Raw genomic sequence first — 26,008 nt, forward strand, 5'->3', positions numbered from 1 at the left:
TCAAGATAAAGTAAGGTGGGGATGCTGAACTGGAGATTCCTGCATCAAGCCAGTTCCCTGTATCAGTAGCATCACCTAGCTCCTAACATAAACAAACAATTTTTCTCTGAAGAAATGCATCTTCATTTTAGGTCCTTGGAATTCTCACAATTAAATTTAACCAGATATGGGAGGAGGGGCAAGATGGCGGAAGAGTAGGGTCCCCAAATCACCTGTCGCCACCAAATTACCTAGATAGCCTTCAAATTATCCTGAAAAGCTACGAATTCGGTCTGAGATTTAAAGAGAGAACAGCTGGAATGCTACAGTGAGAAGAGGTCGCGCTTCTATCAGGTAGGAAGACGGGGGAAAAAGAAATAAACAAAAGGAATCCAAGGGTGAGGGGCCCCACGAGGAGCCGGGCTAAGGCCAGGGCGAGTGCCCCCAGGACGGGGAGCCCCGTTCCGGAGAAGAAGGAGCTGCACCAATCTTCCCAGGCTGAAAGGTGCTCCCAGGGAGTTGGAGCAGGACCCAGGAGGGCGGGGATGCCCTCAGGGTCCCTGGGACAGTAACAGAGGAACTGCGCCCCAGGAGAGTGCGCCCAGCTCCCTGAAGGGCTGCAGTGCGCACAGCTGGACCCAGGAGCAGCTCGGAGGGGCTCGGGCGCGGCTCGTTGGAGGGGGCTGCAGGGCGGGAGCACCAATCCAACAGCCCAGGCCCGGGAGCACTGGGAGCCGGGACACAGCCCAGGATCCGGCCTCCCCCTGGGACAGGCAGAGGCCAGGAGGGCCCAGGACAGCAAGGACGCTCCTGCCCCGAGGTGAGCAGATCAGCGGCCCCACCCCGGAGCTTCCAGGCCCTGCAGACGGAAAGCTCTGTAGTTCCTGCGGGAGCTGACTCCAGGGCTCCAGAGCTGGCCGCCGCTACTGTGGTTGTTCCTCCTAGGGCTTCGGGGGTAAACAACCCCCACTGAGCCCTGCACCAGGCAGGGGGAGAGCAGCTTCCCCAAGTGCTAACACCTGAAAATCAGCACAACAGGCCCCTCCCCCAGAGACCAGCTGGACGGACAAGTTCCAAGGGAAGTCAAGGGACTTAAAGTATACAGAATCAGAAGATACTCCCCGTGGTCTTTTTGTTTTGTTTTGTTTTGTTTTGCTTTTTGATTTGTTTGCTTCCCCCACCCCTTTTTTCCTTTCTTTCTTTTTATTTCTTTTTTCTTCTCTTTTTCCCTTTTTTCTTCCTTTTTTCTTTTTTATTTTTCTCTTTTCTTTCCTTTTTTTCCCTCTCTCTCTTTTTCTCCTTTTTCCAATACAACTTGTTTTTGGCCACTCTGCACTGAGCAAAATGACTGGAAGGAAAACCTCACCTCAAAAGAAAGAATCAGAAACAGTCCTCTCTCCCACAGAGTTACAAAATCTGGATTACAATTCAATGTCAGAAAGCCAATTCAGAAGCACTATTATACAGCTACTGGTGGCTCTAGAAAAAAGCATAAAGGACTCAAGAAACTTCATGATTGGGATCCCTGGGTGGCGCAGAGGTTTGGCGCCTGCCTTTGGCCCAGGGCACGATCCTGGAGATCCGGGATCGAGTCCCACGTCGGGCTCCCGGTGCATGGAGCCTGCTTCTCCCTCTGCCTGTGTCTCTGCCTCTCTCTCTCTCTGTGACTATCATAAATAAATAAATAAAAATTTATTTAAAAAAAAAAAAAAAAAAAAGAAACTTCATGACTGTAGAATTTAGATCCAATGAGGCAGAAATTAAAAATCAATTGAATGAGATGCAATCCAACCTAGAAGTCCTAACAATGAGTGTTAATGAGGTGGAAGAACGAGTGAGTGACATAGAAGACAAGTTGATGGCAAAGAGGGAAACTGAGGAAAAAAGAGACAGACAATGAAAAGACCATGAAGATAGATTAAGGGAAATAAACGACAGCCTGAGGAAGAAAACCTACGTTTAATTGGGGTTCCCGAGGGAGCCGAAATGGACAGAGGGCCAGAATATGTATTTGAACAAATCCTAGCTGAAAACTTTCCCAATCTGGGAAGGGAAACAGGCATTCAGATCCAGGAAATAGAGAGATTCCCCCCTGAAATCAATAAAAAACCGTTCAACACCTCGACATTTAATAGTGAAGCTTGCAAATTCCAAAGATAAAGAGAAGATCCTTAAAGCAGCAAGAGACAAGAAGTCCCTGACTTTTATGGGGAGGGGTATTAGGGTAACAGCAGACCTCTCCACAGAGACCTGTCAGGCCAGAAAGGGCTGGCAGGATATATTCAGGGTCCTAAATGAGAAGAACATGCAAGCAAGAATACTTTATCCAGCAAGGCTCTCATTCAGAATGGAAGGAGAGATAAAGAGCTTCCAAGACAGGCAGGAACTGAAAGAATATGTGACCTCCAAATCAGCTCTGCAAGAAATTTTAAGGCGAACACTTAAAATTCCCCTTTAAGAAGAAGTTCAGTGGAACAAATCCACAAAAACCAGGACTGAATAGATATCATGATGACACTAAACTCATCTCCGTCAATAGTAACTCTGAACGTGAATGGGCTTAATGACCCCATCAAAAGGCGCAGGGTTTCAGACTGGATAAAAAGCAGGACCCATCCATTTGCTGTCTACAAGAGACTCATTTTAGACAAAGGACACCTACAACCTGAAAATAAAAGGTTGGAGAACCATTTACCATTCAAATGGTCCTCAAAGGAAAGCAGGGTAGCCATACTTATATCAGATAAACTAAAATTTACCCAGAAGACTGTAGTAAGAGATGAAGAGGGACACTATATCATACTTAAAGGATCTATCCAACAAGAGGACTTAACAATCCTCAATATATATGCCCCGAATGTGAGAGCTGCCAAATACTTAAATGAATTATTAACCAAGGTGAAGAAATACTTAGAGAATAATACACTTATATTTGGTGACTTCAATCTAGCTCTTTCTATACTTGATAGGTCTTCTAAGTACAACATTGCTAAAGAAACAAGAGCTTTAAATGATACACTGGACCAGATGGATTTCACAGGTATCTACAGCACTTTACATCCAAATTCAACTGAGTACACATTCTTCTCAAGTGCACATGGAACTTTCGCCAGAATAGACCACATACTGGGTCACAAATCAGGTCTAAACCGATGCCAAAAGATTGGGATAGTCCCCTGCATATTCTCAGACCATAATGCCTTGAAATTAGAACTAACTCACAACAAGACGTTTGGAAGGACCTCAAACATGTGGAGGTTAAGGACCATCCTGCTAAAAGATGAAAGGTTCAACCAGGAAATTAAGGAGGAATTAAAAAGATTCATGGAAACTAATGAGAATGAAGATACAACCGTTCAAAATCTTTGGGACGCAGCAAAAGCAGTCCTAGGGGGAAATACATTGCAATAAAAGCATCCATTCAAAAACTGGAAAGAACTCAAATACAGAAGCTAACCTTACACATAAAGGAGTTAGAGAAAAAACAGCAAATAGATCCTACACCCAGCAGAAGAAGAGAGTTAATTAAAATTCGAGGAGAACTCAACGAAATCGAGACCAGAAGAACTGTGGAACAGATCAACAGAACCAGGAGTTGGTTCTTTGAAAGAATTAATAAGATAGATAAACCATTAGCAGCCTTATTAAAAAGAAGAGAGAGAAGAATCAAATTAATAAAATCATGAATGAGAAAGGAGAGATCACTACCAACACCAAGGAAATACAAAAGATTTTAAAAACATATTATGAACAGCTATATGCAAATGAATTAGGCAATCTAGAAGAAATGGACGCATGGCTGGAAAGCCACAAACAACCAAAACTGAACAGGAAGAAAGAGAATACCTGAATAGGCCAATAACCAGGGAAGAAATTGAAGAAGTCATCAAAAACCTCCCAAGACACAAGAGTCCAGGGCCAGATGGCTTCCCAGGGGAATTCTATCAAACGTTTAAAGAAGAAACTATACCTATTCTACTAAAGCTGTTTGGAAAGATAGAAAGTGATGGAGTACTTCCAAATTCATTCTATGAAGCCAGCATCACCTTAATTCCAAAACCAGCCAAAGACCCCACCGAAAAGGAGAATTACAGACCAATATCCCTGAGGAACATGGATGGAAAAATTGTCAACAAGATACTAGGCAATAGGATCGAACAATACATTAAGAAAATTATTGACCATGACCAAGTACGATTTATCCCCAGGACCTAAGGCTGGTTCAACACTCATAAAACAATCAACGTGATTCATCATATCAGCAAGAGAAAAACCAAGAACCATATGATCCTCTCATTAGATGCAGAGAAAGCATTTGACAAAATACAGCATCCATTCCTGATCAAAACTCTTCAGAGTGTAGGGATAGAGGGAACTTTCCTCGACATCTTAAAAGCCATCTATGAAAAGCCCACAGCAAATATCATTCTCAATGGGGAAACACTGGGAGCCTTTCCCCTAAGATCAGGAACAAGACAGGGATGTCCACTCTCACCACTGCTATTCAACATAGTATTGGAAGTCCTAGCCTCAGCAATCAGACAACAAAAAGACATTAAAGGCATTCAAATTGGCAAAGAAGAAGTCAAACTCTCCCTCTTCGCCGATGACATGATACTCTACATAGAAAACCCAAAAGCCTCCACCCCAAGATTGCTAGAACTCATACAGCAATTTGGTAGCATGGCAGGATACAAAATCAATGCCCAGAAGTCAGTGGTTTTTCTATACACTAACAATGAGACTGAAGAAAGAGAAATTAAGGAGTCAATCCCATTTACAATTGCACCCAAAAGCATAAGATACCTAGGAATAAACTTAACTAAAGATGTAAAGGCATCTATACTAAAAAGTATAGAACATTTCTGAAAGAAATTGAGGAAGACACAAAGAAATAGAAAAATATTCCATGCTTATTCATTGGAAGAATTAATATTGTGAAAATGTCAATGTTACCCAGGGCAATTTACATGTTTAATGCAATCCCTATCAAAATACCATGGACTTTCTTCAGAGACTTAGAGCAAATTATTTTAAGATTTGTGTGGAATCAGAAAAGACCCCGAATAGCCAGGGGAATTTTAAAAAAGAAAACCATATCTGGGGGCATCACAATGCCAGATTTCAGGTTGTACTACAAAGCTGTGGTCATCAAGACAGTGTGGTACTGGCACAAAAACAGACACATAGATCAATGGAACAGAATAGAGAACCCAGAAGTGGACCCTGAACTTTATGGTCAACTAATATTAGATAAAGAAGGAAAAACTATCCATTGGAAGAAAGACAGTCTCTTCAATAAATGGTGCTGGGAAAATTGGACATCCACATGTAGAAGAATGAAACTAGACCACTCTCTTGCACCATACACAAAGATAAACTCAAAATGGATGAAAGATCTAAATGTGAGACAAGATTCCATCAAAATCCTAGAGGAGAACACAGTCAACACCCTTTTTGAACTCAGCCACAGTAACTTCTTCCAAGATACATCCACGAAGGCGAAAGAAACAAAAGCAAAAATGAACTATTGGGACTTCATCAAGATTAGAAGCTTTGCACAGCAAAGGATACAGTCAACAAAACTAAAAGACAACCTACAGAATGGGAGAAGATATTTGCAAATGATGTATCAGATAAATGGCTAGTTTTCAAGATTTATAAAGAACTTATTAAACTCAACACCAAAGAAACAAACAATCCAATCATGAAATGGGCAAAAGACATGAACAGAAATCTCACAAAGGAAGACATAGACATGGCCAACATGCACATGAGAAAATGCTCTGCATCACTTGGCATCAGGGAAATACAAATCAAAACCACAATGAGGTACCACCTCACACCAGTAAGAATGGGCACATTAACAAGGCAGGAAACCACAAATGTTGGAGAGGATGCCGAGTAAGGTAACCCTCTTACACTGTTGGTCGGAATGTGAAACGATGCAGCCACTCTGGAAAACTGTGTGGAGGTTCCTCAAAGAGTTAAAAATAGACCTGCCGTACGACCCAGCAATTGCACTGTTGGGGATTTACTCCAAAGATACAGATGCAATGAAACGCCGGGACACCTGCACCCCGATGTTTCTAGCAGCAATGTCCACAATAGCCAAACTGTGGAAGGAGCCTCGGTGTCCATCGAAAGACGAATGGATAAAGAAGATATGGTTTATGTATACAGTGGAATATTACTCAGCCATTAGAAATGACAAATACCCACCATTTGCTTCAACGTGGATGGAACTGGAGGGTATTATGCTGAGTGAAGTAAGATAATCAGAGAAGGACAAACATTATATGTTCTCATTCATTTAGGGAATATAAATAATAGTGAAAGGGAATATAAGGGAAGGGAGAAGAAATGTGTGGGAAATATCAGAAAGGGAGACAGAACATAAAGACTCCTATTTCTGGGAAATGAACTAGGGGTGGTGGAAGGGGGGAGGGCGGGGGGTGGGGTTGAGTGGGTGACGGTCACTGATGGGGGCACTTGACGGGATGAGCACTGGGTGTTATTCTGTATGTTGGTAAATTAAACACCAATAAAAAATAAATTTATTAAATAAAAAGGGAAAAAATAAATTTAATTTAATAAATTAATTATTATTTAAAAAATAATAAATTTATTTTTTCCCTTTTAATTTAATAAATTTAACCAGATACGGACTCACAAGAAAAAATCTTCAAATACCCAAAGAATCAAACCACCATATTAGAGGATCAGAGGATCAACAAACCATAGATTTATATCCCTAAGGACTTCAGATATATAGTTATCTCATACTTTATATGAACTCCCTTAAGAAAGAAAAAAATGAGGTTAAATTAATGAGCAAGAAACTAGAGATTATCCAAAATTTCTCAACATATGTTTCTTGATTGAGGGTTAGAGCCACTCTGAAGAAATCATGTATCAAATCATCGAGCTAATGTAAATGTGCCCAGTAAATATTTATGTAACCCAAATCCTGTGTAGAAAAGAAATCCCATATTTTATTAATTGCCTAGCTGGATTGGGTTATACTAAATGAGAATGCAGTATTTTTTACATCTGTGCATTAACTGTCCTGTACATTTGGAATCTTTATCTTGGCTGAATTCAGTAACCTTGAAATGACTAATGGTTTACTTCTGTGAATGTAGAATTACGTGTTAAACATCTGTTCTCTTGGATTTATTTATTGAAATCCAGACAATACAGAAAGAGATGTAAAATGAAAAAGTATATGAATATCTAATCTTTACTGTTTCAAAAACAATGTGGAAATTGAAAGACACTGAAGACAGAAGCCATAGTTCCAATTATTATTTTAACTACTTTAATACACTTCTTTGATTAAATTTGTAGTCAGCATGCTGCTTTGAAAACACAATCTAATTTGTTTACTTCTCTTCCTGTTTTAATCTATACAGGATTTTAGCACCAATTTTCTGTAAGACAGAGTCCATTTCCTCTCAAGGAAAGCAATTGAGAGTTTAATAAATAAACAGTCAATAGAGACAGGAACGGCTTTAAACATGGACTCCATTTAGTTCGCTATTTTAAAATATAGGATACTATTATAAAAATGCTCATATAGATCCATTTTGTAGATACATAAGCATATGTTAAGCTTGATATCATTCTATCTCTATCCATATCCATATAACTAATATACTGCCTCCAAGCAAAAGAAAGGGAATGCATATTAACAGATAAAGCAAGTTGCTATTCATCTTTTGAATATTTGTCATAATGCCTCAAGCATTAAAAATTAAAATGAATTTAGATGGAAGAGAAATAAAAGAAACTATTTTTAAAATATTTTTTAGATTTATTTATTTATTTATTTTAGAGAGCAAAGCAGCGCAGAGAGAGAGCACAGGAGTGGTGGGGAAGGGCAGAGGGAGAGGGAGAAGCAGGCTCCCCGCTGAGCAGAGAGCCAGATGTGGGGCTCAAGCCCAGGACCCTGAGATCACAACTTGAGCTAAAGGTGAATGCTTAACCGACTGGGCCACCCAGGTGCTCTTTTTAAAAGATTTTTTTTTAATTCTCAAAAATACAATAAAGGATTAAAAAAATTCTCATTAAAGGTAAAAAAGATGAACAAACAAATGAAAGATTCAAACTATCATGAATTCAAGCCATCTTGATAACTGCAAATGGATCAGAAAAGAAGGCCTATGTCACCTCATGAACTCACCAAAGCTCCCTTAAACAGCAATAACCTGAAAGCCATTACTTAGTTCAGTGGAAACAAATGACTGACAGACCCTATATATTTAAATAAGTATCAATAAGCAATTATTCTTAAATAATGATTTTTTTAAAGTTTTTTTAATTTATTTATGAGAGAGAGAGAGAGAGAGAGAGAGAGAGAGAGAGGCAGACACAGGCAGAGGGAGAAGCAGGCTCCATGCACCGGGAGCCCGATGTGGGATTCCATCCTGGGTCCCCAGGACCGCGCCCTGGGTCAAAGGCAGGCGCCAAACTGCTGCGCCACCCAGGGATCCCAAATAGTGATTTTTTATATAAATCTTCGTGAATCTCATTGCTCAGTGGGTGTTGAAATAAGAGAAAGCTAACTTTTTCCCCCATCCCTTCATATTCTTTCTTTCTTTTTTTTATAAATTAATTTTTATTGGTGTTCAATTTACCAACATACAGAATAACACCCAGTGCTCATCCCGTCAAGTGCCCATCACCCATTCACCCCCACCCCCCGCCCTCCTCCCCTTCCACCACCCCTAGTTCATTTCCCAGAGTTAGAAGTCTTTATGTTCTGTGTCCCTTTCTGATATCTCCCACACATTTCTTCTCCCTTCCCTTATATTCCCCTTCACTATTATTCATATTCCCCAAATGAGTGAGAACATACACTGTTTGTCCTTCTCCGATTGACTTACTTCACTCAGCATAATACCCTCCAGTTCCATCCACGTTGAAGCAAATGGTGGGTATTTGTTGTTTCTAATGGCTGAGTAATATTCCATTGTATACATAAACCACATCTTCTTTATCCATTCATCTTTCGATGGGCACCGAGGCTCCTTCCACAGTTTGGCTATTGTGGACATGGCTGCTAGAAACATCGGGGTGCAGGTGCCCCGGCGTTTCATTGCATCTGATATTCTTTCTTTGAAGGGTTTTCATTTATAAGATGCTTTGCTAGTCCCTGAAATTGGGAAGCCATCTCCCAGGTAACGGGGAAAACTGAGTATTTTCTATTCTCTATGATGAGTAGAAATATTAGGGATCTGTCTGCATGTTGCTATTTCCGAGTAAGAAAGACATAATCTTTGTTAAGATGTCAACATCCCACTTAAAGAAATATTATCAGAAGCAAAGTAAAGTGGGAAACTTACATCTAAGTCCTTTTCCCAGCTTTCCTACACACTAACCATTGTATCTAGTCATAATTGGTCCTTGATAATGTTGAATGAAATAGTGAAATAATTAACCAATAATACACTAGACAAATTAAAGTTTCTAAGCCTTAGTTTCCTTATCTGCAAAATGGGAATATGTGGCATCTCAGTGTTGAGCTCAGCATTGGTATTAATGAATTTGAGGCTATTTTTTACACTGTCAATTTAGAGTTATTTATATGGAGAGTAGTGCTGGGTTTGATTTTGTTTTAAAAAATGAGTTCTAGGGGCACCTAGAAAACCTTCATATTTAGGCATATGGATTATATTCCTACTTGTTTTAAAATATCTGCAGTTTCATATATTTTAATTGATCCAAGTCAGATGATTATGTTCCATTTGCCTCAGTGAGGCACATAACAAATAAGAATGGCCACATTTTTTTGGTGGCTGCATTTTTTATAGTCACAGATAACAGAAAGATGATCCTTATGAGGTCCAAAATTTATTTGTCTTTATTCATCTTTTCAAGGAAAATTAAAGCAAAATCTCTAGAGGTTATTTCCTGTATGAAATGATAAAGAGTATATTATGTTTCTATTGTTATAATAACAAATTACCTCCAACTTGGTATCTTAAACAATACAAATTTATTATCTTACATTCCTGTAAGTCAAAACTTAGGTATGGGCCTTACTAGACTAAAATTAAGGAGTTGGCAGTCTGTTTTATTTTCTAGTAACTCTAGGGGAGAATCTATATCCTGGTCTTTCAAATTGCTGGCAGAATCAGTCCCTGTGGTTGGTTGTAGGACTAAGGTTCCTGCATTTTTTCACTGGCTGTCTCTGAAGGCTGTTTCCAGTATCTACAGGCCATCTATGTTCCCTGGTTTATGTCTCCCCTCCTTCATCTTCAAAGCCAGCACTGGTGGATTTAAATGTTCTCATGTTGCATCTCTCTGACTTTCTTACTTAATCATTCAAGTGATTACACTGGGCCCATTCTGATAATACAGAGGTTATTTGATCTCATGTCCATAAGCTTAATCACATCTAGAAAATTATTTTTTCCCATGAAAAGTCACTCAATTAAAAAGAGAAAGGACACACAAAAATAAAATCATAAGTGAAAGAGAAGTAACAACCAACACCACAGAAATACAAAGATTATAAGATATTAGTGTTAAAGTTATATTAAAACAAATTGAAAAACCTAGAAGAAATGAATAAATATCTAGAAATGTTAGGTCTTCCAATATTGAGTCAGCAAAAAATAGAAAAATCTGAATAAAAATATAACTAGCAATGAGAATTAATTGGTAATCAAAAATACTCTCAACAAATAAAAATCCACAACCAGATAGCTTCACAGATGAATATTTCTAATATTTAAAGAAAAGTCAATACTTGAACTCCTCAAACTATTCCAAAAAATATAAGAGGAAGGAAAGCTTCCAAATACATTCCACAAGACTAGAGTAACACTGATATAAAAATGAGACAAAGACAACACACACAAAAAAATACTACAGGCCAATATCCCTGATTAACATACATGCAGAAATCTTCAACAAAATATTAGCAAACTGTATTCAACAATACATTTGTAAGGAACATTCACCACAGTCAAGTGGGATTTTTTCCAGGGATGCAAGAATGGTTTAATATTCACAAATTAATCAACAGCACACCATGTTATGAAAATGAAGGATAAAGGGACACCTGTGTGGCTCTGTGGTTGAGCATCTGCCTTTGGCTCAGGGCATGGCCCACAGTTACGGGATTGAGTCCCACATCGGACTCCCTGCATGGAGCCTGCTTCAGCCTCTGCCTCTCTCTCTCTCTCTCTCTCTCTCTCTCTCTCTCTCTCTCTCCCTGTGTTTCTCATGAATAAATAAATACAATATTTTAAAAATGAGGATGAAAATCATATGATTATCTCAATAGATGCAAAAAACCTAGAATTTGACAATGTTTAATATCCATTCACAATAAAAACTCTCAACAAGGTGGTTTTAGAGTGTACATACTTGAACATAGTAAAGTCCATGTATGAAAAACCCATATCTAACATCATCCTCAAAGGTGAAAAATTGAGAACTTTTCCTTTAAGATCAAGTAAAAGGCAACATTGTCCTACTCTCATCACTTTTATTCAACATAGTGTTAGAAGTCCTAGCCACAGCAATAAGACATGAAAAAGAAATAAAAGGTATCTAAATTGGTTAGGAAATCATTAAACTGTCACTATTTGCAGGTAACAGTATAGAGAGAAAACACTAAATACTCCACCAAAAATATTGGAAATAATAAATAAACAGTAAAGTTTCAGGATGCAAAATTGATATACAGAAATCAGTTGTATTTGTGTACAATAATAACAAAGTTGCAGATGTTGAAGAAGACAATCACATTTATAATTACAGTTATAAATTGCACCCAGAGTAATAAAATATCTAGGAATAAACTTAACCAAAATAGTAAAAGACCTGTACTCTGAAAATGACAAAACTTTGATGAAATAAATTGAAAACAACACAAACAATTGGAAATATATTCCATGCTCATGGTTTGGAAGGATTAATATTATTAAAATATTCATACTACCCAAAACAATCTACAGATCAATGAAATTCTTGTTAAAATACTAGCAGCATTTTCAACAGAACTAAAACAAATAATACTAAAATTTGTATAGAACCTTGAAAATACTCCAAATAGCCAAACTATTATTTAGAAAGAGAGACAAAGCTGGAGGTATCACAATTAAAGATTTTTAAGATATACTACAAAGCTGTAGTAATAAAAACAGTATGTTTCTGGCACAAAAATAGCCACAAAGGTCAATAGAACAGAGTAGATAACCTAGAAATAAACCTACACTTATATGGTCAATTAATCTGTGACAAAGGAAGCAAGAATATACAATACAGAAAGACAATATCTTTAATAAATGGTGCTGGCAAATGGGACAGCTATATGCAAAATAATGAAACTGAACCACTTACATCATATACAAAAATAATCTTAGATCAATTAAAAACCTAAATGTTAGACCTGAAACCATAACATTCTGGAAGAAAACATAGGCAGTAATTTCTTTGACATCGGACTTAGCAACACATTTCTGGATATGTCTTCTCAGGAAAAGGAAACAAAAACAAAAATAAACTATTGGAACAACACCAAATAAAAAGATTTCTCACAATGATGGAAACCATCAACAAAACAATTGGAAGAAGATTTTTGCAAATGAGATATCTAGCAAGGGGCTATTACTCAAAACATATAAAGGATTTGCACAGCCCAGCATCAAAAATCCCCAAATAATCCAGTTAAAAGATAGAAGATCTGAATAGATATCTTTTCAAAGAAGACATGCAGATAAACAACAGATACATGACAAGATGCTCAACATCACTAATCATCAAGGAAATGCAAATCAAACCAGAATGAGATATCACCTCACAGCATTCAGAATGGCTAGAGTCAAAAAGAGAAAAAATAACAAGTTTTAGGATGTGTAAAAAAGGAACACTTGTGCACTGTTAATGGGAATGTAAATTTGTGCAACCACTGTGAAAAACAGTATGGAGATTCCTCAAAAAATTAAAAATATCATCTGATCTGGCAATTCCACTATTGGGCATTTGCCCAAAGAAAATGGAAACATCACTTTGAAATGACACATGCACCCCTATGTTTATTGAATCATTATTTACAATAGCTGAGGTATGGAAGCAACCCAAGTGTCCATCAATAGATGAATAAAGAACAAGTGGGATATACATATAAGGGAATATTACCACCCATAAAAAAAGAATGAGATCTTGCCATTCAAGATAACATGGGTAGAATTAGAGAGTGATATGCTCTGTGAAATCAGTCAGAGAAAGACAAATACCATTTAATTTCATTTATATGTGGAATGTAAAACACAAAACAACCAAAAAGCAGAAATAGACTCATAAATACAAAGAATTAACTGATGATTGTCAGAGGGTAGGGTTGTTGGGCACATATGCAAAATAGTTGAAGGAGATACAGGCTTCCAGTTATTGAGCGAATAAATCATTGGGATAAAAAGTACAGCATAAGGAATATAGTCAATGGTATTATAATAGTGTTGTATGATAACAGATGGTAGCTACGTTTGTGGTGAGCATAACATAACTCAGGGTTATCTAATCATAATGTTGTACTCCTGAAGCTAATGTAACAAAAATTAAAAATAATAGTTAAAAAAAGAAAAGAGTAGGTTTTATCTCCAGCTCACAGGATATATTCTTATTTAGTAAGTCTCAGTCACTCTTTACATACCAAGAAAGTGTACCAAGTTATTAAGTTTAATTACATTAAAGAGCATGTCTTGCAGTTTAATAAGTACAAAGAAAGGGAGGATGTGACACAGTATATTGCAGGAAAAAATATTCTGGCCTTGGAATGAAAAGGCCTGGGGATTGCCTGGGTAGCTCAGTTGTTTAAGTATCCAACTTGATTTTTGGCTCAGGTCATGTTCTCAGGGTCATGAGATCAAGTCCCACTTTGGCCTCTGCACTGGGTGTGAAGACTGCTTAAGATTTTCCCTCTCCCTCTGCCCTTCCCTGCCTCTATGCTCATGCTCTTGAAAGAAAAGAAAAGAAAAGAAAGAAAGAAAGAAAGAAAGAAAGAAAGAAGAAAGAAAGAAAGAAAGAAAGAAAGAAAGAAAGAAAGAAAGAAAGAAAGAAAGAAAGAAAGAAAGAAAGACAAAGGCCTGGGTTATGGTTCCACCCTCTTTCTTGTCAGATGTTTGAATTTGGATAAATCACTTAGTATTCCTTGTAAGCCTTGCTTACATCATAAGTAAAACGGGCGTTATACTTACTTCATTGTGTTAAGAAGGTTAAATGAGGGATCCCTGGGTGGCGCAGCGGTTTAGCGCCTGCCTTTGGCCCAGGGCGCGATCCTGGAGACCCGGGATCGAATCCCACGTCGGGCTCCCGGTGCATGGAGCCTGCTTCTCCCTCTGCCTGTATCTCTGCGCCTCTCTCTCTCTGTGACTATCATAAATTAAAAAAAAAAAAGGTTAAATGAAATGATGTACACGAAAGTGCTTTGTACTATACACGTTAGATATAAATTTTAAGTCTAAAAAGGTTGGTGAGGGCTCATTGCCAGTAGTAGAACACTTGATAATAAGAATTATTCCAGGGTAAAACCACAGAACACCATATTTAATGCATAGTAGTTACCATGATGACCCCGAATCTTGAAGTTTTTACTCTCTTCTGTTTCTTTTATATATGAATTGCTATTTAAAATGAGATTATTCTAGACCTTTTTTAAAAAGACTTTATTTATCTGAGAGAGAGAGAGAGAGAGCACAAGCAAAGAGAGAGGCAGAGGGAGAGCGAAAGGAAGAAGCAGACTCCCTGCTGAGCAGGGAGCCAGATGTGGGGCTCAATCCCAGGACCCTGGGATCATGACCTGAGACAAAGGCAGACGCTCATCCCAACTGAGCAAGCCAGGCACCCCAGATTATTCTAGACCTTAATCACATTCTAGGAAAATCCATTTTATACTTGATCCACAGTGACCTTTTGTTTAATAATGTGTAATATAACTTGTATGACTGCGTGTTATGTAGTAAATGTACAGTAGTAGTCTATGTGACCCCTACTATGTCATTTTGCTCATTTTCTTTTCCTTAGGGCCTTTTCTAAACGTTAAGGATGCTTGAAAGTTAATGTCTTTTAGAAGTTAATGTCATTTCATTCTTGAAACCTTTATTTTATGAATTGACTTTTTTAAAAAAAGATTTTATTTATTTATTCATGAGAGACACACAGAGAGAGGCAGAGACATAGGCAGAGGGAGAGGCAGGCTTCCCACAAGAAGCCTGATGCAGGACTCAATCCCTGGATCACGCCCTGAGCTGAAGACAGACTCTACACCCCTGAACCACTCAGGTGTCCAATGAATTGGCTTTATTTTAATCTTCCTTTTTCTGGCTCCTGTTCTTCTGTATTTCTTTGGTAAGCTCCTTTTCTCTTTTAATTTCAGATTTTTCTAAACATTTTTCCTCAGAACCCTTTTTTCCCTAAACACCTACTTTCTTGGAAACACTGTCTCTGTCTGTGTCTTTAACTTACAACTCTAGGGAAATGACTCTGAAATCATGTCATTTCTCTGCTAATATTCTTCAACACCTTACATATGTTTTCTAAGATAAAAACTTTCCTGAATCTAGCATTCAGATTCTTAAAGACAGTAGTATCCTGAAAAGTGTTTATCAGTGAATCAATCAATAGCTCTGTTGCACAGCATTTGACAAAATGGTGTAAATTCTCCTTCTGTGACCAGTTTCAAGCTAACAACATGATGTCCCTGAATGCAGACATGATAAGAGATGTCAATAGTCAACTTCAGAAGCTGGTGTGAGGCCAGTTCCAATATACCACTGCCTTTTTACCACCTGTTTTCAAATTCTATCTCCAGCCTTATCTTGTCTTTTTGCCCCAAATTAGATTAAAAATGTTTGCTGTATGTGCACCATACATTTCTACTTATATGACTTATGCATTGTTATGTTGTTCATGCCATTGACTAAATTTGGCAAAACCTTGCACTCCACGTTTATCTACTTAAATGCTAATAAGCTTTTCTAGGCCCAATTACTTGAAGATTTTCCTGGTATTCACATGAACTTACTCTATATTATACTCTTCTGTGAGTTGTGTTTACTAATTGCAAACCTCTGTATCTTTATTTTTACCACTAAGGGTCTAAATATCTTTACTCCGGGGATTTGTTCTTCCTCCCTGTAGTTCTTCCTCCCAGCGTCTTGGTTACCCTTAATACTACACCTGAAATGAATTAATTGCTGATGGGCAGATCAATCTCTCAATCACAGCTCGTTAATATGATTTAATATTTTAGTGGTATATTTAAACTCTCTCTCTCCTCATTTTGTAAAGTAGCAGAAACATGTTTCCTGAAACATATCACCTATACCCACCAAAACCAGTTTAATCTTGTATAGACTTGACCTATATGCAATGAATTCTTGCTGCAGACAATTGTTTTTAATCATTAATTCAACATTAGGGATTTAATTGACCATAGAATGTCATTATTGTGGGAAAATTAATACCACTGAACTCCTGTGCTTTATCTAATTTTGGGTTACATAAGATGTGAACAAGAGTTAATTCATTGGCTAGAACCTCACAAGCAATATTTATTCCCTATAAGGATGCGAATTTGTATTTTACTTGTGGCATTGTTTAAACATGTATTTTTCTCCTACCTCGCTAGTTTAAGCAAAATATCACAAAGAAAGGAATGTCCCTTAAGTATTTAAATGATATTTGCATTTTCCCTACAAAGCATCAAAGAAGGAGGGCACCTGCCAGAAATGTGGGTGAGTGGATACTCTCAGAATCCATTTGTATAAATAGAGTGCAGGCTTTTAGAGAGTTTTCCCTTCAGGTACTATTAACTGAATTATAAGGTAGCACACTGATGTTGAATCTTAATTTGACCTTTTGTGTTATTTGCCACTCTGAATTCTCTGGCAAATTTAAATATGAGAACACTCAGGTGGTCTAGGCCATATGTATCTTTTTTTTAAGTCCCAATATATTTACCATCCAGTGTTATATTAATTTCAGGCGTATAGTATAGTGATTCAAAAATTCCATATATTACTGGCTGCTCATAAAGATAAGTATACTTTTAATCTTCTTCACCTTTTTTTAAAATTTATTCATGATAGTCACAGAGAGAGAGGGGCAGAGACACAGGCAGAGGGAGAAGCAGGCTCCATGCACCGGGAGCCTGACATGGGATTTGATCCTGGGTCTCCAGGATTGCGCCCTGGGCCAAAGGCAGGCGCTAAACCGCTGCGCCACCCAGGGATCCCTTCTTCACCTCTTTCACACATTGCCCCATCTACTTCCCCTCTGGTAACCAATTATTTGTTTTCTATATTTAGGAGTCTGTTTTTTTGGTTTTTCTTTTTTTCCTTTGCTCATTTGTCTTTCTCTGGCTTACTTTATTTAGCATTATACTCTTTAGATCAATCCGTGTCATTGGAAATTGAAAGATTTTGTTCTTTCTTGTGGCTGAATCATATCTAATATATCTATATATCTATATATATACATCTATCTATCTATCTATCTATCTATCTATCTATCTATCTATCATCTAGTGTATGTGCTATAGTGTATGGTATATACACTCCATTTTGTTTAACCATTCATCTACCAATGGATACTTAGGTTGCTTCCATAATTTGGCTATTATAAATAATGCTGCGATAAACATAGGAGTTTATGTATCCCTTTGAATTAGTGTTTGTATTTTTTTGATAATTACCCAATAGGGCAATTGCTGTATCATGGGTAGTTGCATTTTTAACTTTTTGAGGAAACTCCATACTGTTTTCCAGAGTGGCTGTACCAGTTTGCATTCCCACCAACAGCACAAGAGAGTTCCCCTTCCTCCATATTATCACCAATATCTGTTGCTTCTTGCGTTGTAGATTTTAGCTATTCTGACAGGTGTGAGGTGATATCTCAGTGTGTTTTGATTTGCATTTTCCTGGTGATGATGTTGAGCATCCTTTCATGTGTCTATTGTCCATCTGTATGTCTCCTTGGAAACATGTCTTTTTATATCTTCTGCCTATTTTTAATTGGATTTTTTATTTTTTTGGTGTTGAGTTATATAAGTTCTTTATATACTTTGCATATGAACACTTTATCAGAGATGCGTCATTTGCAAATATTCTCTCCTATTCAGTAGATCTTATTTTCGTTTTGTTGACTGTTTACTTTGCAGAAGATTTTCATTTTCATGTACTCCAAACAGTGTAATTTTATTTTGTTTCCTATGTCTAGGAGACATATTTAGAAATACGTTGTAATGGTTGATGTCAGAGAAATTGCTGCCTCTACTCTCTTCTAGGATTTTTATGATTTCAAGTATCACATTTAAATCTTGAATCCATTTTGAGTTGATTTTTGTGTTTGGTGTAAAAAGGTGGCTCAGATTCATTCTTTTGCACCTAGCTGATCAGTTTTCCCCATAACATTTGTTGAAGAGACTTTTTCACATTGCATATTCTTGCTCCTTTGCTGAGTATTAATTAATCCTCTAATTGTGGATTTATTTCTGGGCTTTTTATTCTGTTTTAAAGACCTTTGCATCTATTTTTTTTATCAGTACTCTATTCATTTGATTACTACAGCTTTATAATATAACTTGAAGTCAGGAATTGTGATGCCTCCAGCATTGCTTTTCTTTTTCAAGATTGCTTTGGTTATTCAGGATCTTTTTTGTGTTTCTGTACAAATTTTAGGATTGTTTGTTGTACCTCTGTAAAAAATGCCATTGGCATTTTGATAGGGATTGAATTAAATGTGTAGATTGCTTTGTATAGTATGGACATTTTAACAATATTTGTGCTTCTGATTCATGATGAGTATGGAATGTTTTTCTATTCTTTGTCTTCCAGAATTTTCAGAATACAGATATTTTACCCTTTGGTTAGGGTTATATCTAAGTAGCTCATGTCTTTTGGTGCAATTGTAAGTGGAATCAATTACTTGATTTCTCTTTCTGCTGATTCATTATTGATGTGTAGAAATGCAATAGATTTCTGTACATTGAATTTATATCCTGTGACTTTGCTGAATTAATATATCACTTCTAGCAATTTTTTGGTGCAGTCTTTTGGGCTTTCTACATAGAGTATTACATAGTCCGCAAATAGAGGATCTTTGCTTCCTTGCTGATTTAATGCCTTTCATTTCTTTTTTTTTTCTGTCTGATTGATGAGGCTAGGACTTCCAGTACTATGTTAAGTAACAATAGTGAGAATGGACATCCTTGTTTTGCTCTTGACCTTAAAGGAAAAGCTCTCAGTTTTTGCCTGTTGATGATATTAGCTGTGGGTCATTTGTATATGTCCTTTATGATATTGAGGTATGTTCCATCTATCCCTACTTTATTGAGAGTATTTGTCAAGAAAGGATGCTATGTTTTGTCAAATGCTTTTTCTGCATCTATTGAGAGGATCATGTGATTCTTATCATTTCTTATTAATGTTGTTTATCACATAGATTGATTTATGAATATTACAACCTAGAAATAAATTCCACTTGATTGTGGTGAATGGTACTTTTAATATATTGTTCAATTTTATTTTCTAGTACCATGTTGAGAATTTTTGCATCCATGTTCATCAAGGATATTGGTCTGTAATTCTTTTCAGTGAGGTCTTTGTCTGGTTTAGAATCAAGGTAATGCTGGCCTTGTAGAATGAGTTTGGAAGTTTTCCTTCCATTTCTATTTTTTGGAAGAGTTTGAGGAGAATACATATTAATTCTTCTTTAAATGTCTGGTAGAATTTCCCTGGGAAGTCATCTGGCTCTGGTCCTTTGTTGGGAGATTTTTGATTAATTTTTTTGCACATTATGGTTCTGTTCATATTTTCTATTTCTTCCTGTTTCAGTTTTGGTATTTTGTATGTTTCTAGGAATTTTTCCATTTCTTCAGGTGGCCCAATTTGTTGACATATTATTTTTCATAATATTCTCTTATGATTGTTTGTATTTCTGTGGTATTGGTTGTGATCTCTCTTCTTTCATTCATCATTTCATTTATTTGGGTCCTTTCTCTTTTCTTCTTGAAAAATCTGGCTGTTTATCAATTTTTTTTCTTCAAAGAATCAGCTCTATGTTTTGTTGACCTTTTCTATTGTGGGATTTGTTTGTTTCTATATCATTTATTTTTTCTCTAAACTTTATTATTTCCCTTCTTCTGCTGGATTAGACTTTATTTCCTGTTCTTTTTGTAACTCTTTGAAGTATATGGTCAGTTCGTATATTTGAGACTTTTGTTGCTTCTTGAGGTAGGCCTGTACTGCTATATACTGCCCTCTTATGACAGCCTTTGCTGCATCCCAAAGGTTTTGGACTATCATGTTTTCATTTTCATTTGCTTCCAAGTATTTTTTTTTATTTCTTAGTATTCTGGTTAACTCATTCATTCTTTAGTAGAGTGTTCTTTAACCTCCATGTATTTGTGATCGCTCCAATTTTTTTCTTGTTGACTTTAAGTTTAATAGCATTGTTGTCTGAAAATATACATGGTATGATATCAATCTTTTTGTACTTATTGAGGGCTGATTTGTGACCCAGTATGTGAGCTATTTTGGGGAATGTTCCATTTACCCTCAAAAACAATGTGTATTCTGCTGCTTTAGGATGAAATGTTCTGATTATATCTGTTAAGTTGTTCTGGTCCAGTGTGTCATTCAAAGTCATTGTTCCCTTGTTGATCTGTTTAGATGATCTTCCCATTGCTGTGAGGGGGTGTTAATGTCCCCTACTATTATTGCATTATTATCAATGAGCTTCTTTATGTTTTTTATTAATGTATGTATATATTTGTGTGCTCCCAAGGCAGCATAAATATTTACATTTGTTAGATCTTCTTGTTGGATAGACACCTTCATTATGATAGAGTATACCCTTTTTCATCTCTCATTATGATAGAGTATACCCTTTTTCATCTCTTGTTACAATCTTTGGTTTAAAATCTAGTTCACCTGATATGAGTATGGCCACTCGGCTTTTTTTTTTTGACATCCATTAGCATTATAAATGTTTTGCCATTCCTTCACTATCATTCTGGAGATGTGTTTAGGTCTAAAATGAGTCTTTTGTCAATAGCATATTGATTGGTCTTATTTTTTTATTCATTCTAATACACTATGTCATTTGATTGGAGCATTTAATTTACTTACATTCAGAGTAATTTTTAATAGATAAAAATTTAGTGCCATTGTATTACCTGTAAAGTTGGTATATCTGGAGATTTTCTCTGTTCCTTTCTAGTCTTTATTGTTTTTGTTCCTTCTTTCCCACTCAAAGCATCCCCTTTAATATTTCTTGCAGGGCTGGTTAATAGTCATAAACTCCTTTAGTTTTTGTTTGGGAATCTCTATCTTTCCTTCTATTTTGGATAACAACCTTGCTGGATAAATTATTCTTAGCTGCAGTTTTTTCTATTCAGCACATTGAATAAACTGTCTTCTGCCCTGCCAAGTTTATTTATTTTTTATTTTTTTAATGATTTTTATTTATTTATTCATGAGAGACACTCAGAGAAAAGCAGAGACACAGGCAGAGGGAGAAGCAGGCTCCTCTTTGGGGAGCCTGATGTGGGACTCGATCCCAGGACCCCAGTATCATGACCTGAGCCAAAGGTAGATGTTCAACCACTGAGCCACCCAGGTACCCCTGGCCTGTCAAATTTCTGTGGAAAGATCTGCTACTAATTTTGTCTTCTCTTGTAATTTTGAGATTTCTTTTCTTTTGCCTACCTTTAGGAGTTTTTCCTTATCTCTGTAGTTTGCAGATTTTACTACAATATGTCCTTGTGTTGGCCTGTTTGTTTGTTTTTTTTATTTTGGTGGAAGTTTTCTGTGTCTCCTGGATTTGAATGTCTGTTTCCTTCCCAACATTAGGGAGGTTTTCGTCTATAATTTGCTCAAGTAAACGTTTTGCCTCTTTTTTTCTGTCTTATTTTTCTGGGACTCCTATGATATGAATGCTATGCTTTATGGAGTCATTGAGTTCCTTATTTCAACATTCATGATCCAATACTTTCATTTCCCTCTTCTTTATAGCTTTATTATTTTCCATAATTTTATCTTCTATATCTCTAATTTGTTCATCTCCTTCATTCATCTTCAATGTAATTACAGTCAGTTTTACATCCTGGTTATAGCATTTTTCATTTCAGCCTGACTAGTTTTTAGTATTTTATCTTTGCAGTAAGGGACTGCATTTATGTCTTGTGTCTTCTATGCTTTTCTAAAGTCCAGCTAGTATCCTTATAATTGTTATTTTAAATTTTGGTTCAGGCATATTACTTATATCTGTTTTGATTAAATCAATGGCCCTGACCTCATTACGTTCTTTCTTTTGGAAAGAAATCCTCCATATTGGCATTTTGTCTAGGTCACTCTGTGTGTGTGTGTGTGTGTGTGTGTGTGTGTGTGTGTGTTAGGAAAGCATGTTAAATTTTCTGCTCCTGAGAGTAATAGTGATATTAAGAAGAGGTCATATAATGTCCAGGGCCTGGCACTTCAGAAAGTGTTTCAGAGTGTTTAGTCTGCTGATGTATTTTGTCTGCTTTTTCCCTGTGGTCTGTCTTCCGCAGAGTTTCTCCTTGGCTGCTGTGGGAATGCTTGGACCTTGTCCAGTGTGGTTGCATTCTAACTAGTTGTCCTTTGGCATACTTGTTAAAATAAACCTGATCCTATTTGCACTAGAGCTGAAGTTTTGCAGGACTCTATTATCAGTAGACTTAGTGTATTCTTGTTTTTTTGGGGGAGGCACTGTGCTGGTTCTAAAGCCAACTTCCCCTAGTAAAGATACACCTGTAGGTACAGTGGGGCAGGGGTTGGTGTAATTGGTGTGAGCCTCCACTGGGGTGTGCTGTGTTCCTTAGTGAAGTCTGTCTCTTGATCTGCAGGGGAGAAAAATGGCATCACTCCACTCTCTCATCCTTAGAAAGAAGAGTTTGCACTTGCTACTGTTCAGAAAGCCATCACATAAGAGCAAACAATCTCCCCTCTCGTGTCCCAGGCTTCTTGAAGAACCCTGCTTTCACTCTGTGTCTAAGCCATGGGCCTGCCTAGTGGCTCAATACCCCTGTGTTTTATTTCAGGCATGCAGCTGGTTTTCAAAAATTACAAATTTTAGGGACCCGTTGCAGCACAGACCTGTGCTGGTCCTCTAGGGAAGGGTCTTCCCCCACTGTGGCTGTTTGTCCCAGAAAAGCAGCTGCATGACTGTGAAGAGTCTTGGTGTTTATGATAAAGAGGAACCAAAATTTAGCTTCCAAGCTACCTGCCTTCAGCAGATGCTTCTGCTGCTATCCTAATTAATGGGGCTGCTCAATGACATCCACCTTCTATTTTGTCCTCTGAGAGGCAGTGCCACCTCTCCCAAATGCACTACAAGAATAGGAACTGTTTCTCCCTATGACCCAGGGATCCTCAGATCAAGCATTTTGCTCCCAGGCCTCTGCCCTCCTTTCCCACAGTAGCACCTCTAATCCCACCAGGTGCAATCCAGCAATGGCACAGACTTTATAACTTCAGACTTTAAGCTACCCTACTTATAAAAACTTGCAATAATCATCCCCTCTCCTTTTCCCAGTCAATGTTTTGGGGGAAGAGTTTTTTTTTTTCTTGTGCAATCTCCTGCATGCTGCTTTCTCTCTTTATCACTCTCTCTCTTTTCCTCTTTCCTCTCTCCATAATCAGTGCTCCCTCCATGCCACAGTACCCACAGTTCTTTCTCCCTCTAATCAGTTCTCCACACCTCCTATCTTCCACAATGTGACTGTTTTTCTCCCTTTATATCTGCAGTTTGTCCTTTTAGTCCTCAGATTGGTTTCTTGGGTGTTCAGAATGATTTGATATTTACCCAAATGTGTTCAAGAGACAGGCAAGTGTAGGGTCCCCTTACTATTCCATCATCTTAACTCCAAGCCACAGTAAACTTTTCTGTTAGAAATGCTTTTGCTGCATCTCAAATATTTTGGATCATTATATTTTCATTTACATTTGTCTTTATGTATTTGTATTTTTTTAATTTCTTGGTTAGCCTATTCATTGTTTTATGATCTACTATGTCATCTATTCTGGAGATTAATTCATATGCACTTGAAAGGAATGCATATTTTGCTGTTTATGATAGAATGTTCTGAATAGATCTATTAAATCAATCTGGTCCAGTGTGTCATGAAAGCTACTGTTTTCCTCTTAATTTTCTTTTCTTTTTTCTCATTTAAATTCCAATATAGTTAACATACAGATTTATATTAGTTTCAGGTGTACAATAAAGGGGCTCAACAATTCCATACATCGCTCAGTGCTCATCACAAGAAATACACTCTTTGTTGATTTTCTATTTCAAGTGCATATGAACTAATCTTTCCCTTGATGTAAGAGGAGTGTTAAAGTCCTGTACTATTGTTATATTACTGTTGATTAGTTCCTTTATATTTTTTATTAACTATTTTATGTGTTTGGGTTACTGATGTTGAGTCTTGGATTGTCCTGTTTATGATCATAGTGTTCTTTGTCTGTTATTATAGTCTTTGTTTTAAAGTGAATTTTGTCTGATAGGAGTATTGTTACTCTGGCTTTCTTTTCACAACCATTTGCATTATAAATGCTTTTTCTTCTCCTCACTTTCAATCTTCATGTGTCTTTAAGTCTGAAGTGAGTCCCTTTAAGCAGTATATAATTTTTTTTTCATTCCATCACCCTATGTCTTTTGATGTGGGCATTTAGTCCATTTACATTCAAGGTAATTACTTAGTATGTATTCACTACCATTTGGTTATTTGGTTTGTGTTTGTTTTTGTTAAACTTCTCTGTTCCATTCTTCTCTTACTATAAGTTGACTTTCCTTAGTGATATACCTGGATTTCTTTCTCTTTATTCTTTGCATAAATAGGGTTTTGACTTGGGGTATCATTAGGTTTTTATACAACATATTCTGTATATGGTAGTCAATCTTAAGTTGATGGTTGCTAAGTTTGAACCCATTCCTTAGTCCTTTCCTCACGTTTTAGGTTATGTGATGTCATACTTGACTTCCTTTTACTCTGAGTCCCTTGACTGATCTTTAAAGATATACTTATTTTTACTGCTTTGTGTTCCTACTTTTCTTAATCTTATGCTCTTTCCTTTCTACTCACAGATTCCCCTTTAACATTTCTTGTAGGCTGCTTTTGTGTCCATGAACTCCTTTAACCTTTGAGAAATTCTTTATATTGTCCTTTTATTCTGAAGGACAGCCTTGCTGGATAGAATATTCTTGGCTGCATATTTTTTTTCCTTTTCAGCACTTTGAATATATCGTGCCATTCCCCTCTCGCCTCTAATGTTTCTGTTGAAAAATATGCTGATAGCCTTATGAGGTTTCCTTTGTATATAACTGTCTTCTGTTCTCTTGATGCTTTTAGAATTCTTTATCATTGCTTTTTGCCATTTTAATTGCTATGTGTCTTGTTGTATATGTCCTTGGGTTGATTTTGTTGGGGGAATTCTGTGCTTTCCTAGTCTAAATTTCTATTTCCTCACTCATATTTAGGAAGTTTTATGCTATTATTCCTTCAAATAAATTTTCTTCTCCCCTTTCTCTCTTCTTCTTCTTCTGGGATCCCCATAATGCATACATTATTATGCTTGATGATGTCACTGACTGCCCTAAGTGTATTCTCTTTTGCATATTTTTTTCTCTTACTTGATCAGCTTGATTAATTTTCATTAGTCTATTCCTCCAGGTCATTGATTCATTCTCCTGTATATTTTAGCCTGCTATTTTTTCCATGTAGTCTATTTGTAATTTCATTTATTATGTTCTTCTTCTCTGATTGGTTCTTTTTCATCTCTGTGGTAAGGGTGTCACTGATGTCTTCAACCCTTTTCACACATTCAGTGAGTATATGATAATTTGTAAAAATTCTCTGTCAGGCATATTACTTATCTCCATTTTGCTTAGGTCTCTTGCTATGATTTTGTCCTGTTTTTTTCATTTATGAGATATTCCTCCGTGTCCTCATTTTAATTAGCTTTCTGTGTTTGTTTCTTTGTGTTAGGAA

The 26,008-nt window shown here is 36.9% G+C and overlaps 1 protein-coding gene across 1 annotated transcript in view; it reads left to right on the forward strand.

The window, feature by feature from the left end:
• The window catches only part of DACH2 (dachshund family transcription factor 2), a 636,043-nt gene that overhangs the window by 577,916 nt on the left and 32,119 nt on the right, over positions 1–26,008 (forward strand). Inside the window, exon 14 of the mRNA XM_055338054.1 lies at positions 355–377. Within this exon, the coding sequence (XP_055194029.1) occupies positions 355–377 (23 nt within the window). The remainder of the gene's footprint in view (positions 1–354; positions 378–26,008) is intronic.

This window comes from Nyctereutes procyonoides, unplaced genomic scaffold, assembly GCF_905146905.1.
Source record: "Nyctereutes procyonoides isolate TBG_1078 unplaced genomic scaffold, NYPRO_anot_genome, whole genome shotgun sequence".
NCBI lineage: Eukaryota > Metazoa > Chordata > Mammalia > Carnivora > Canidae > Nyctereutes > Nyctereutes procyonoides.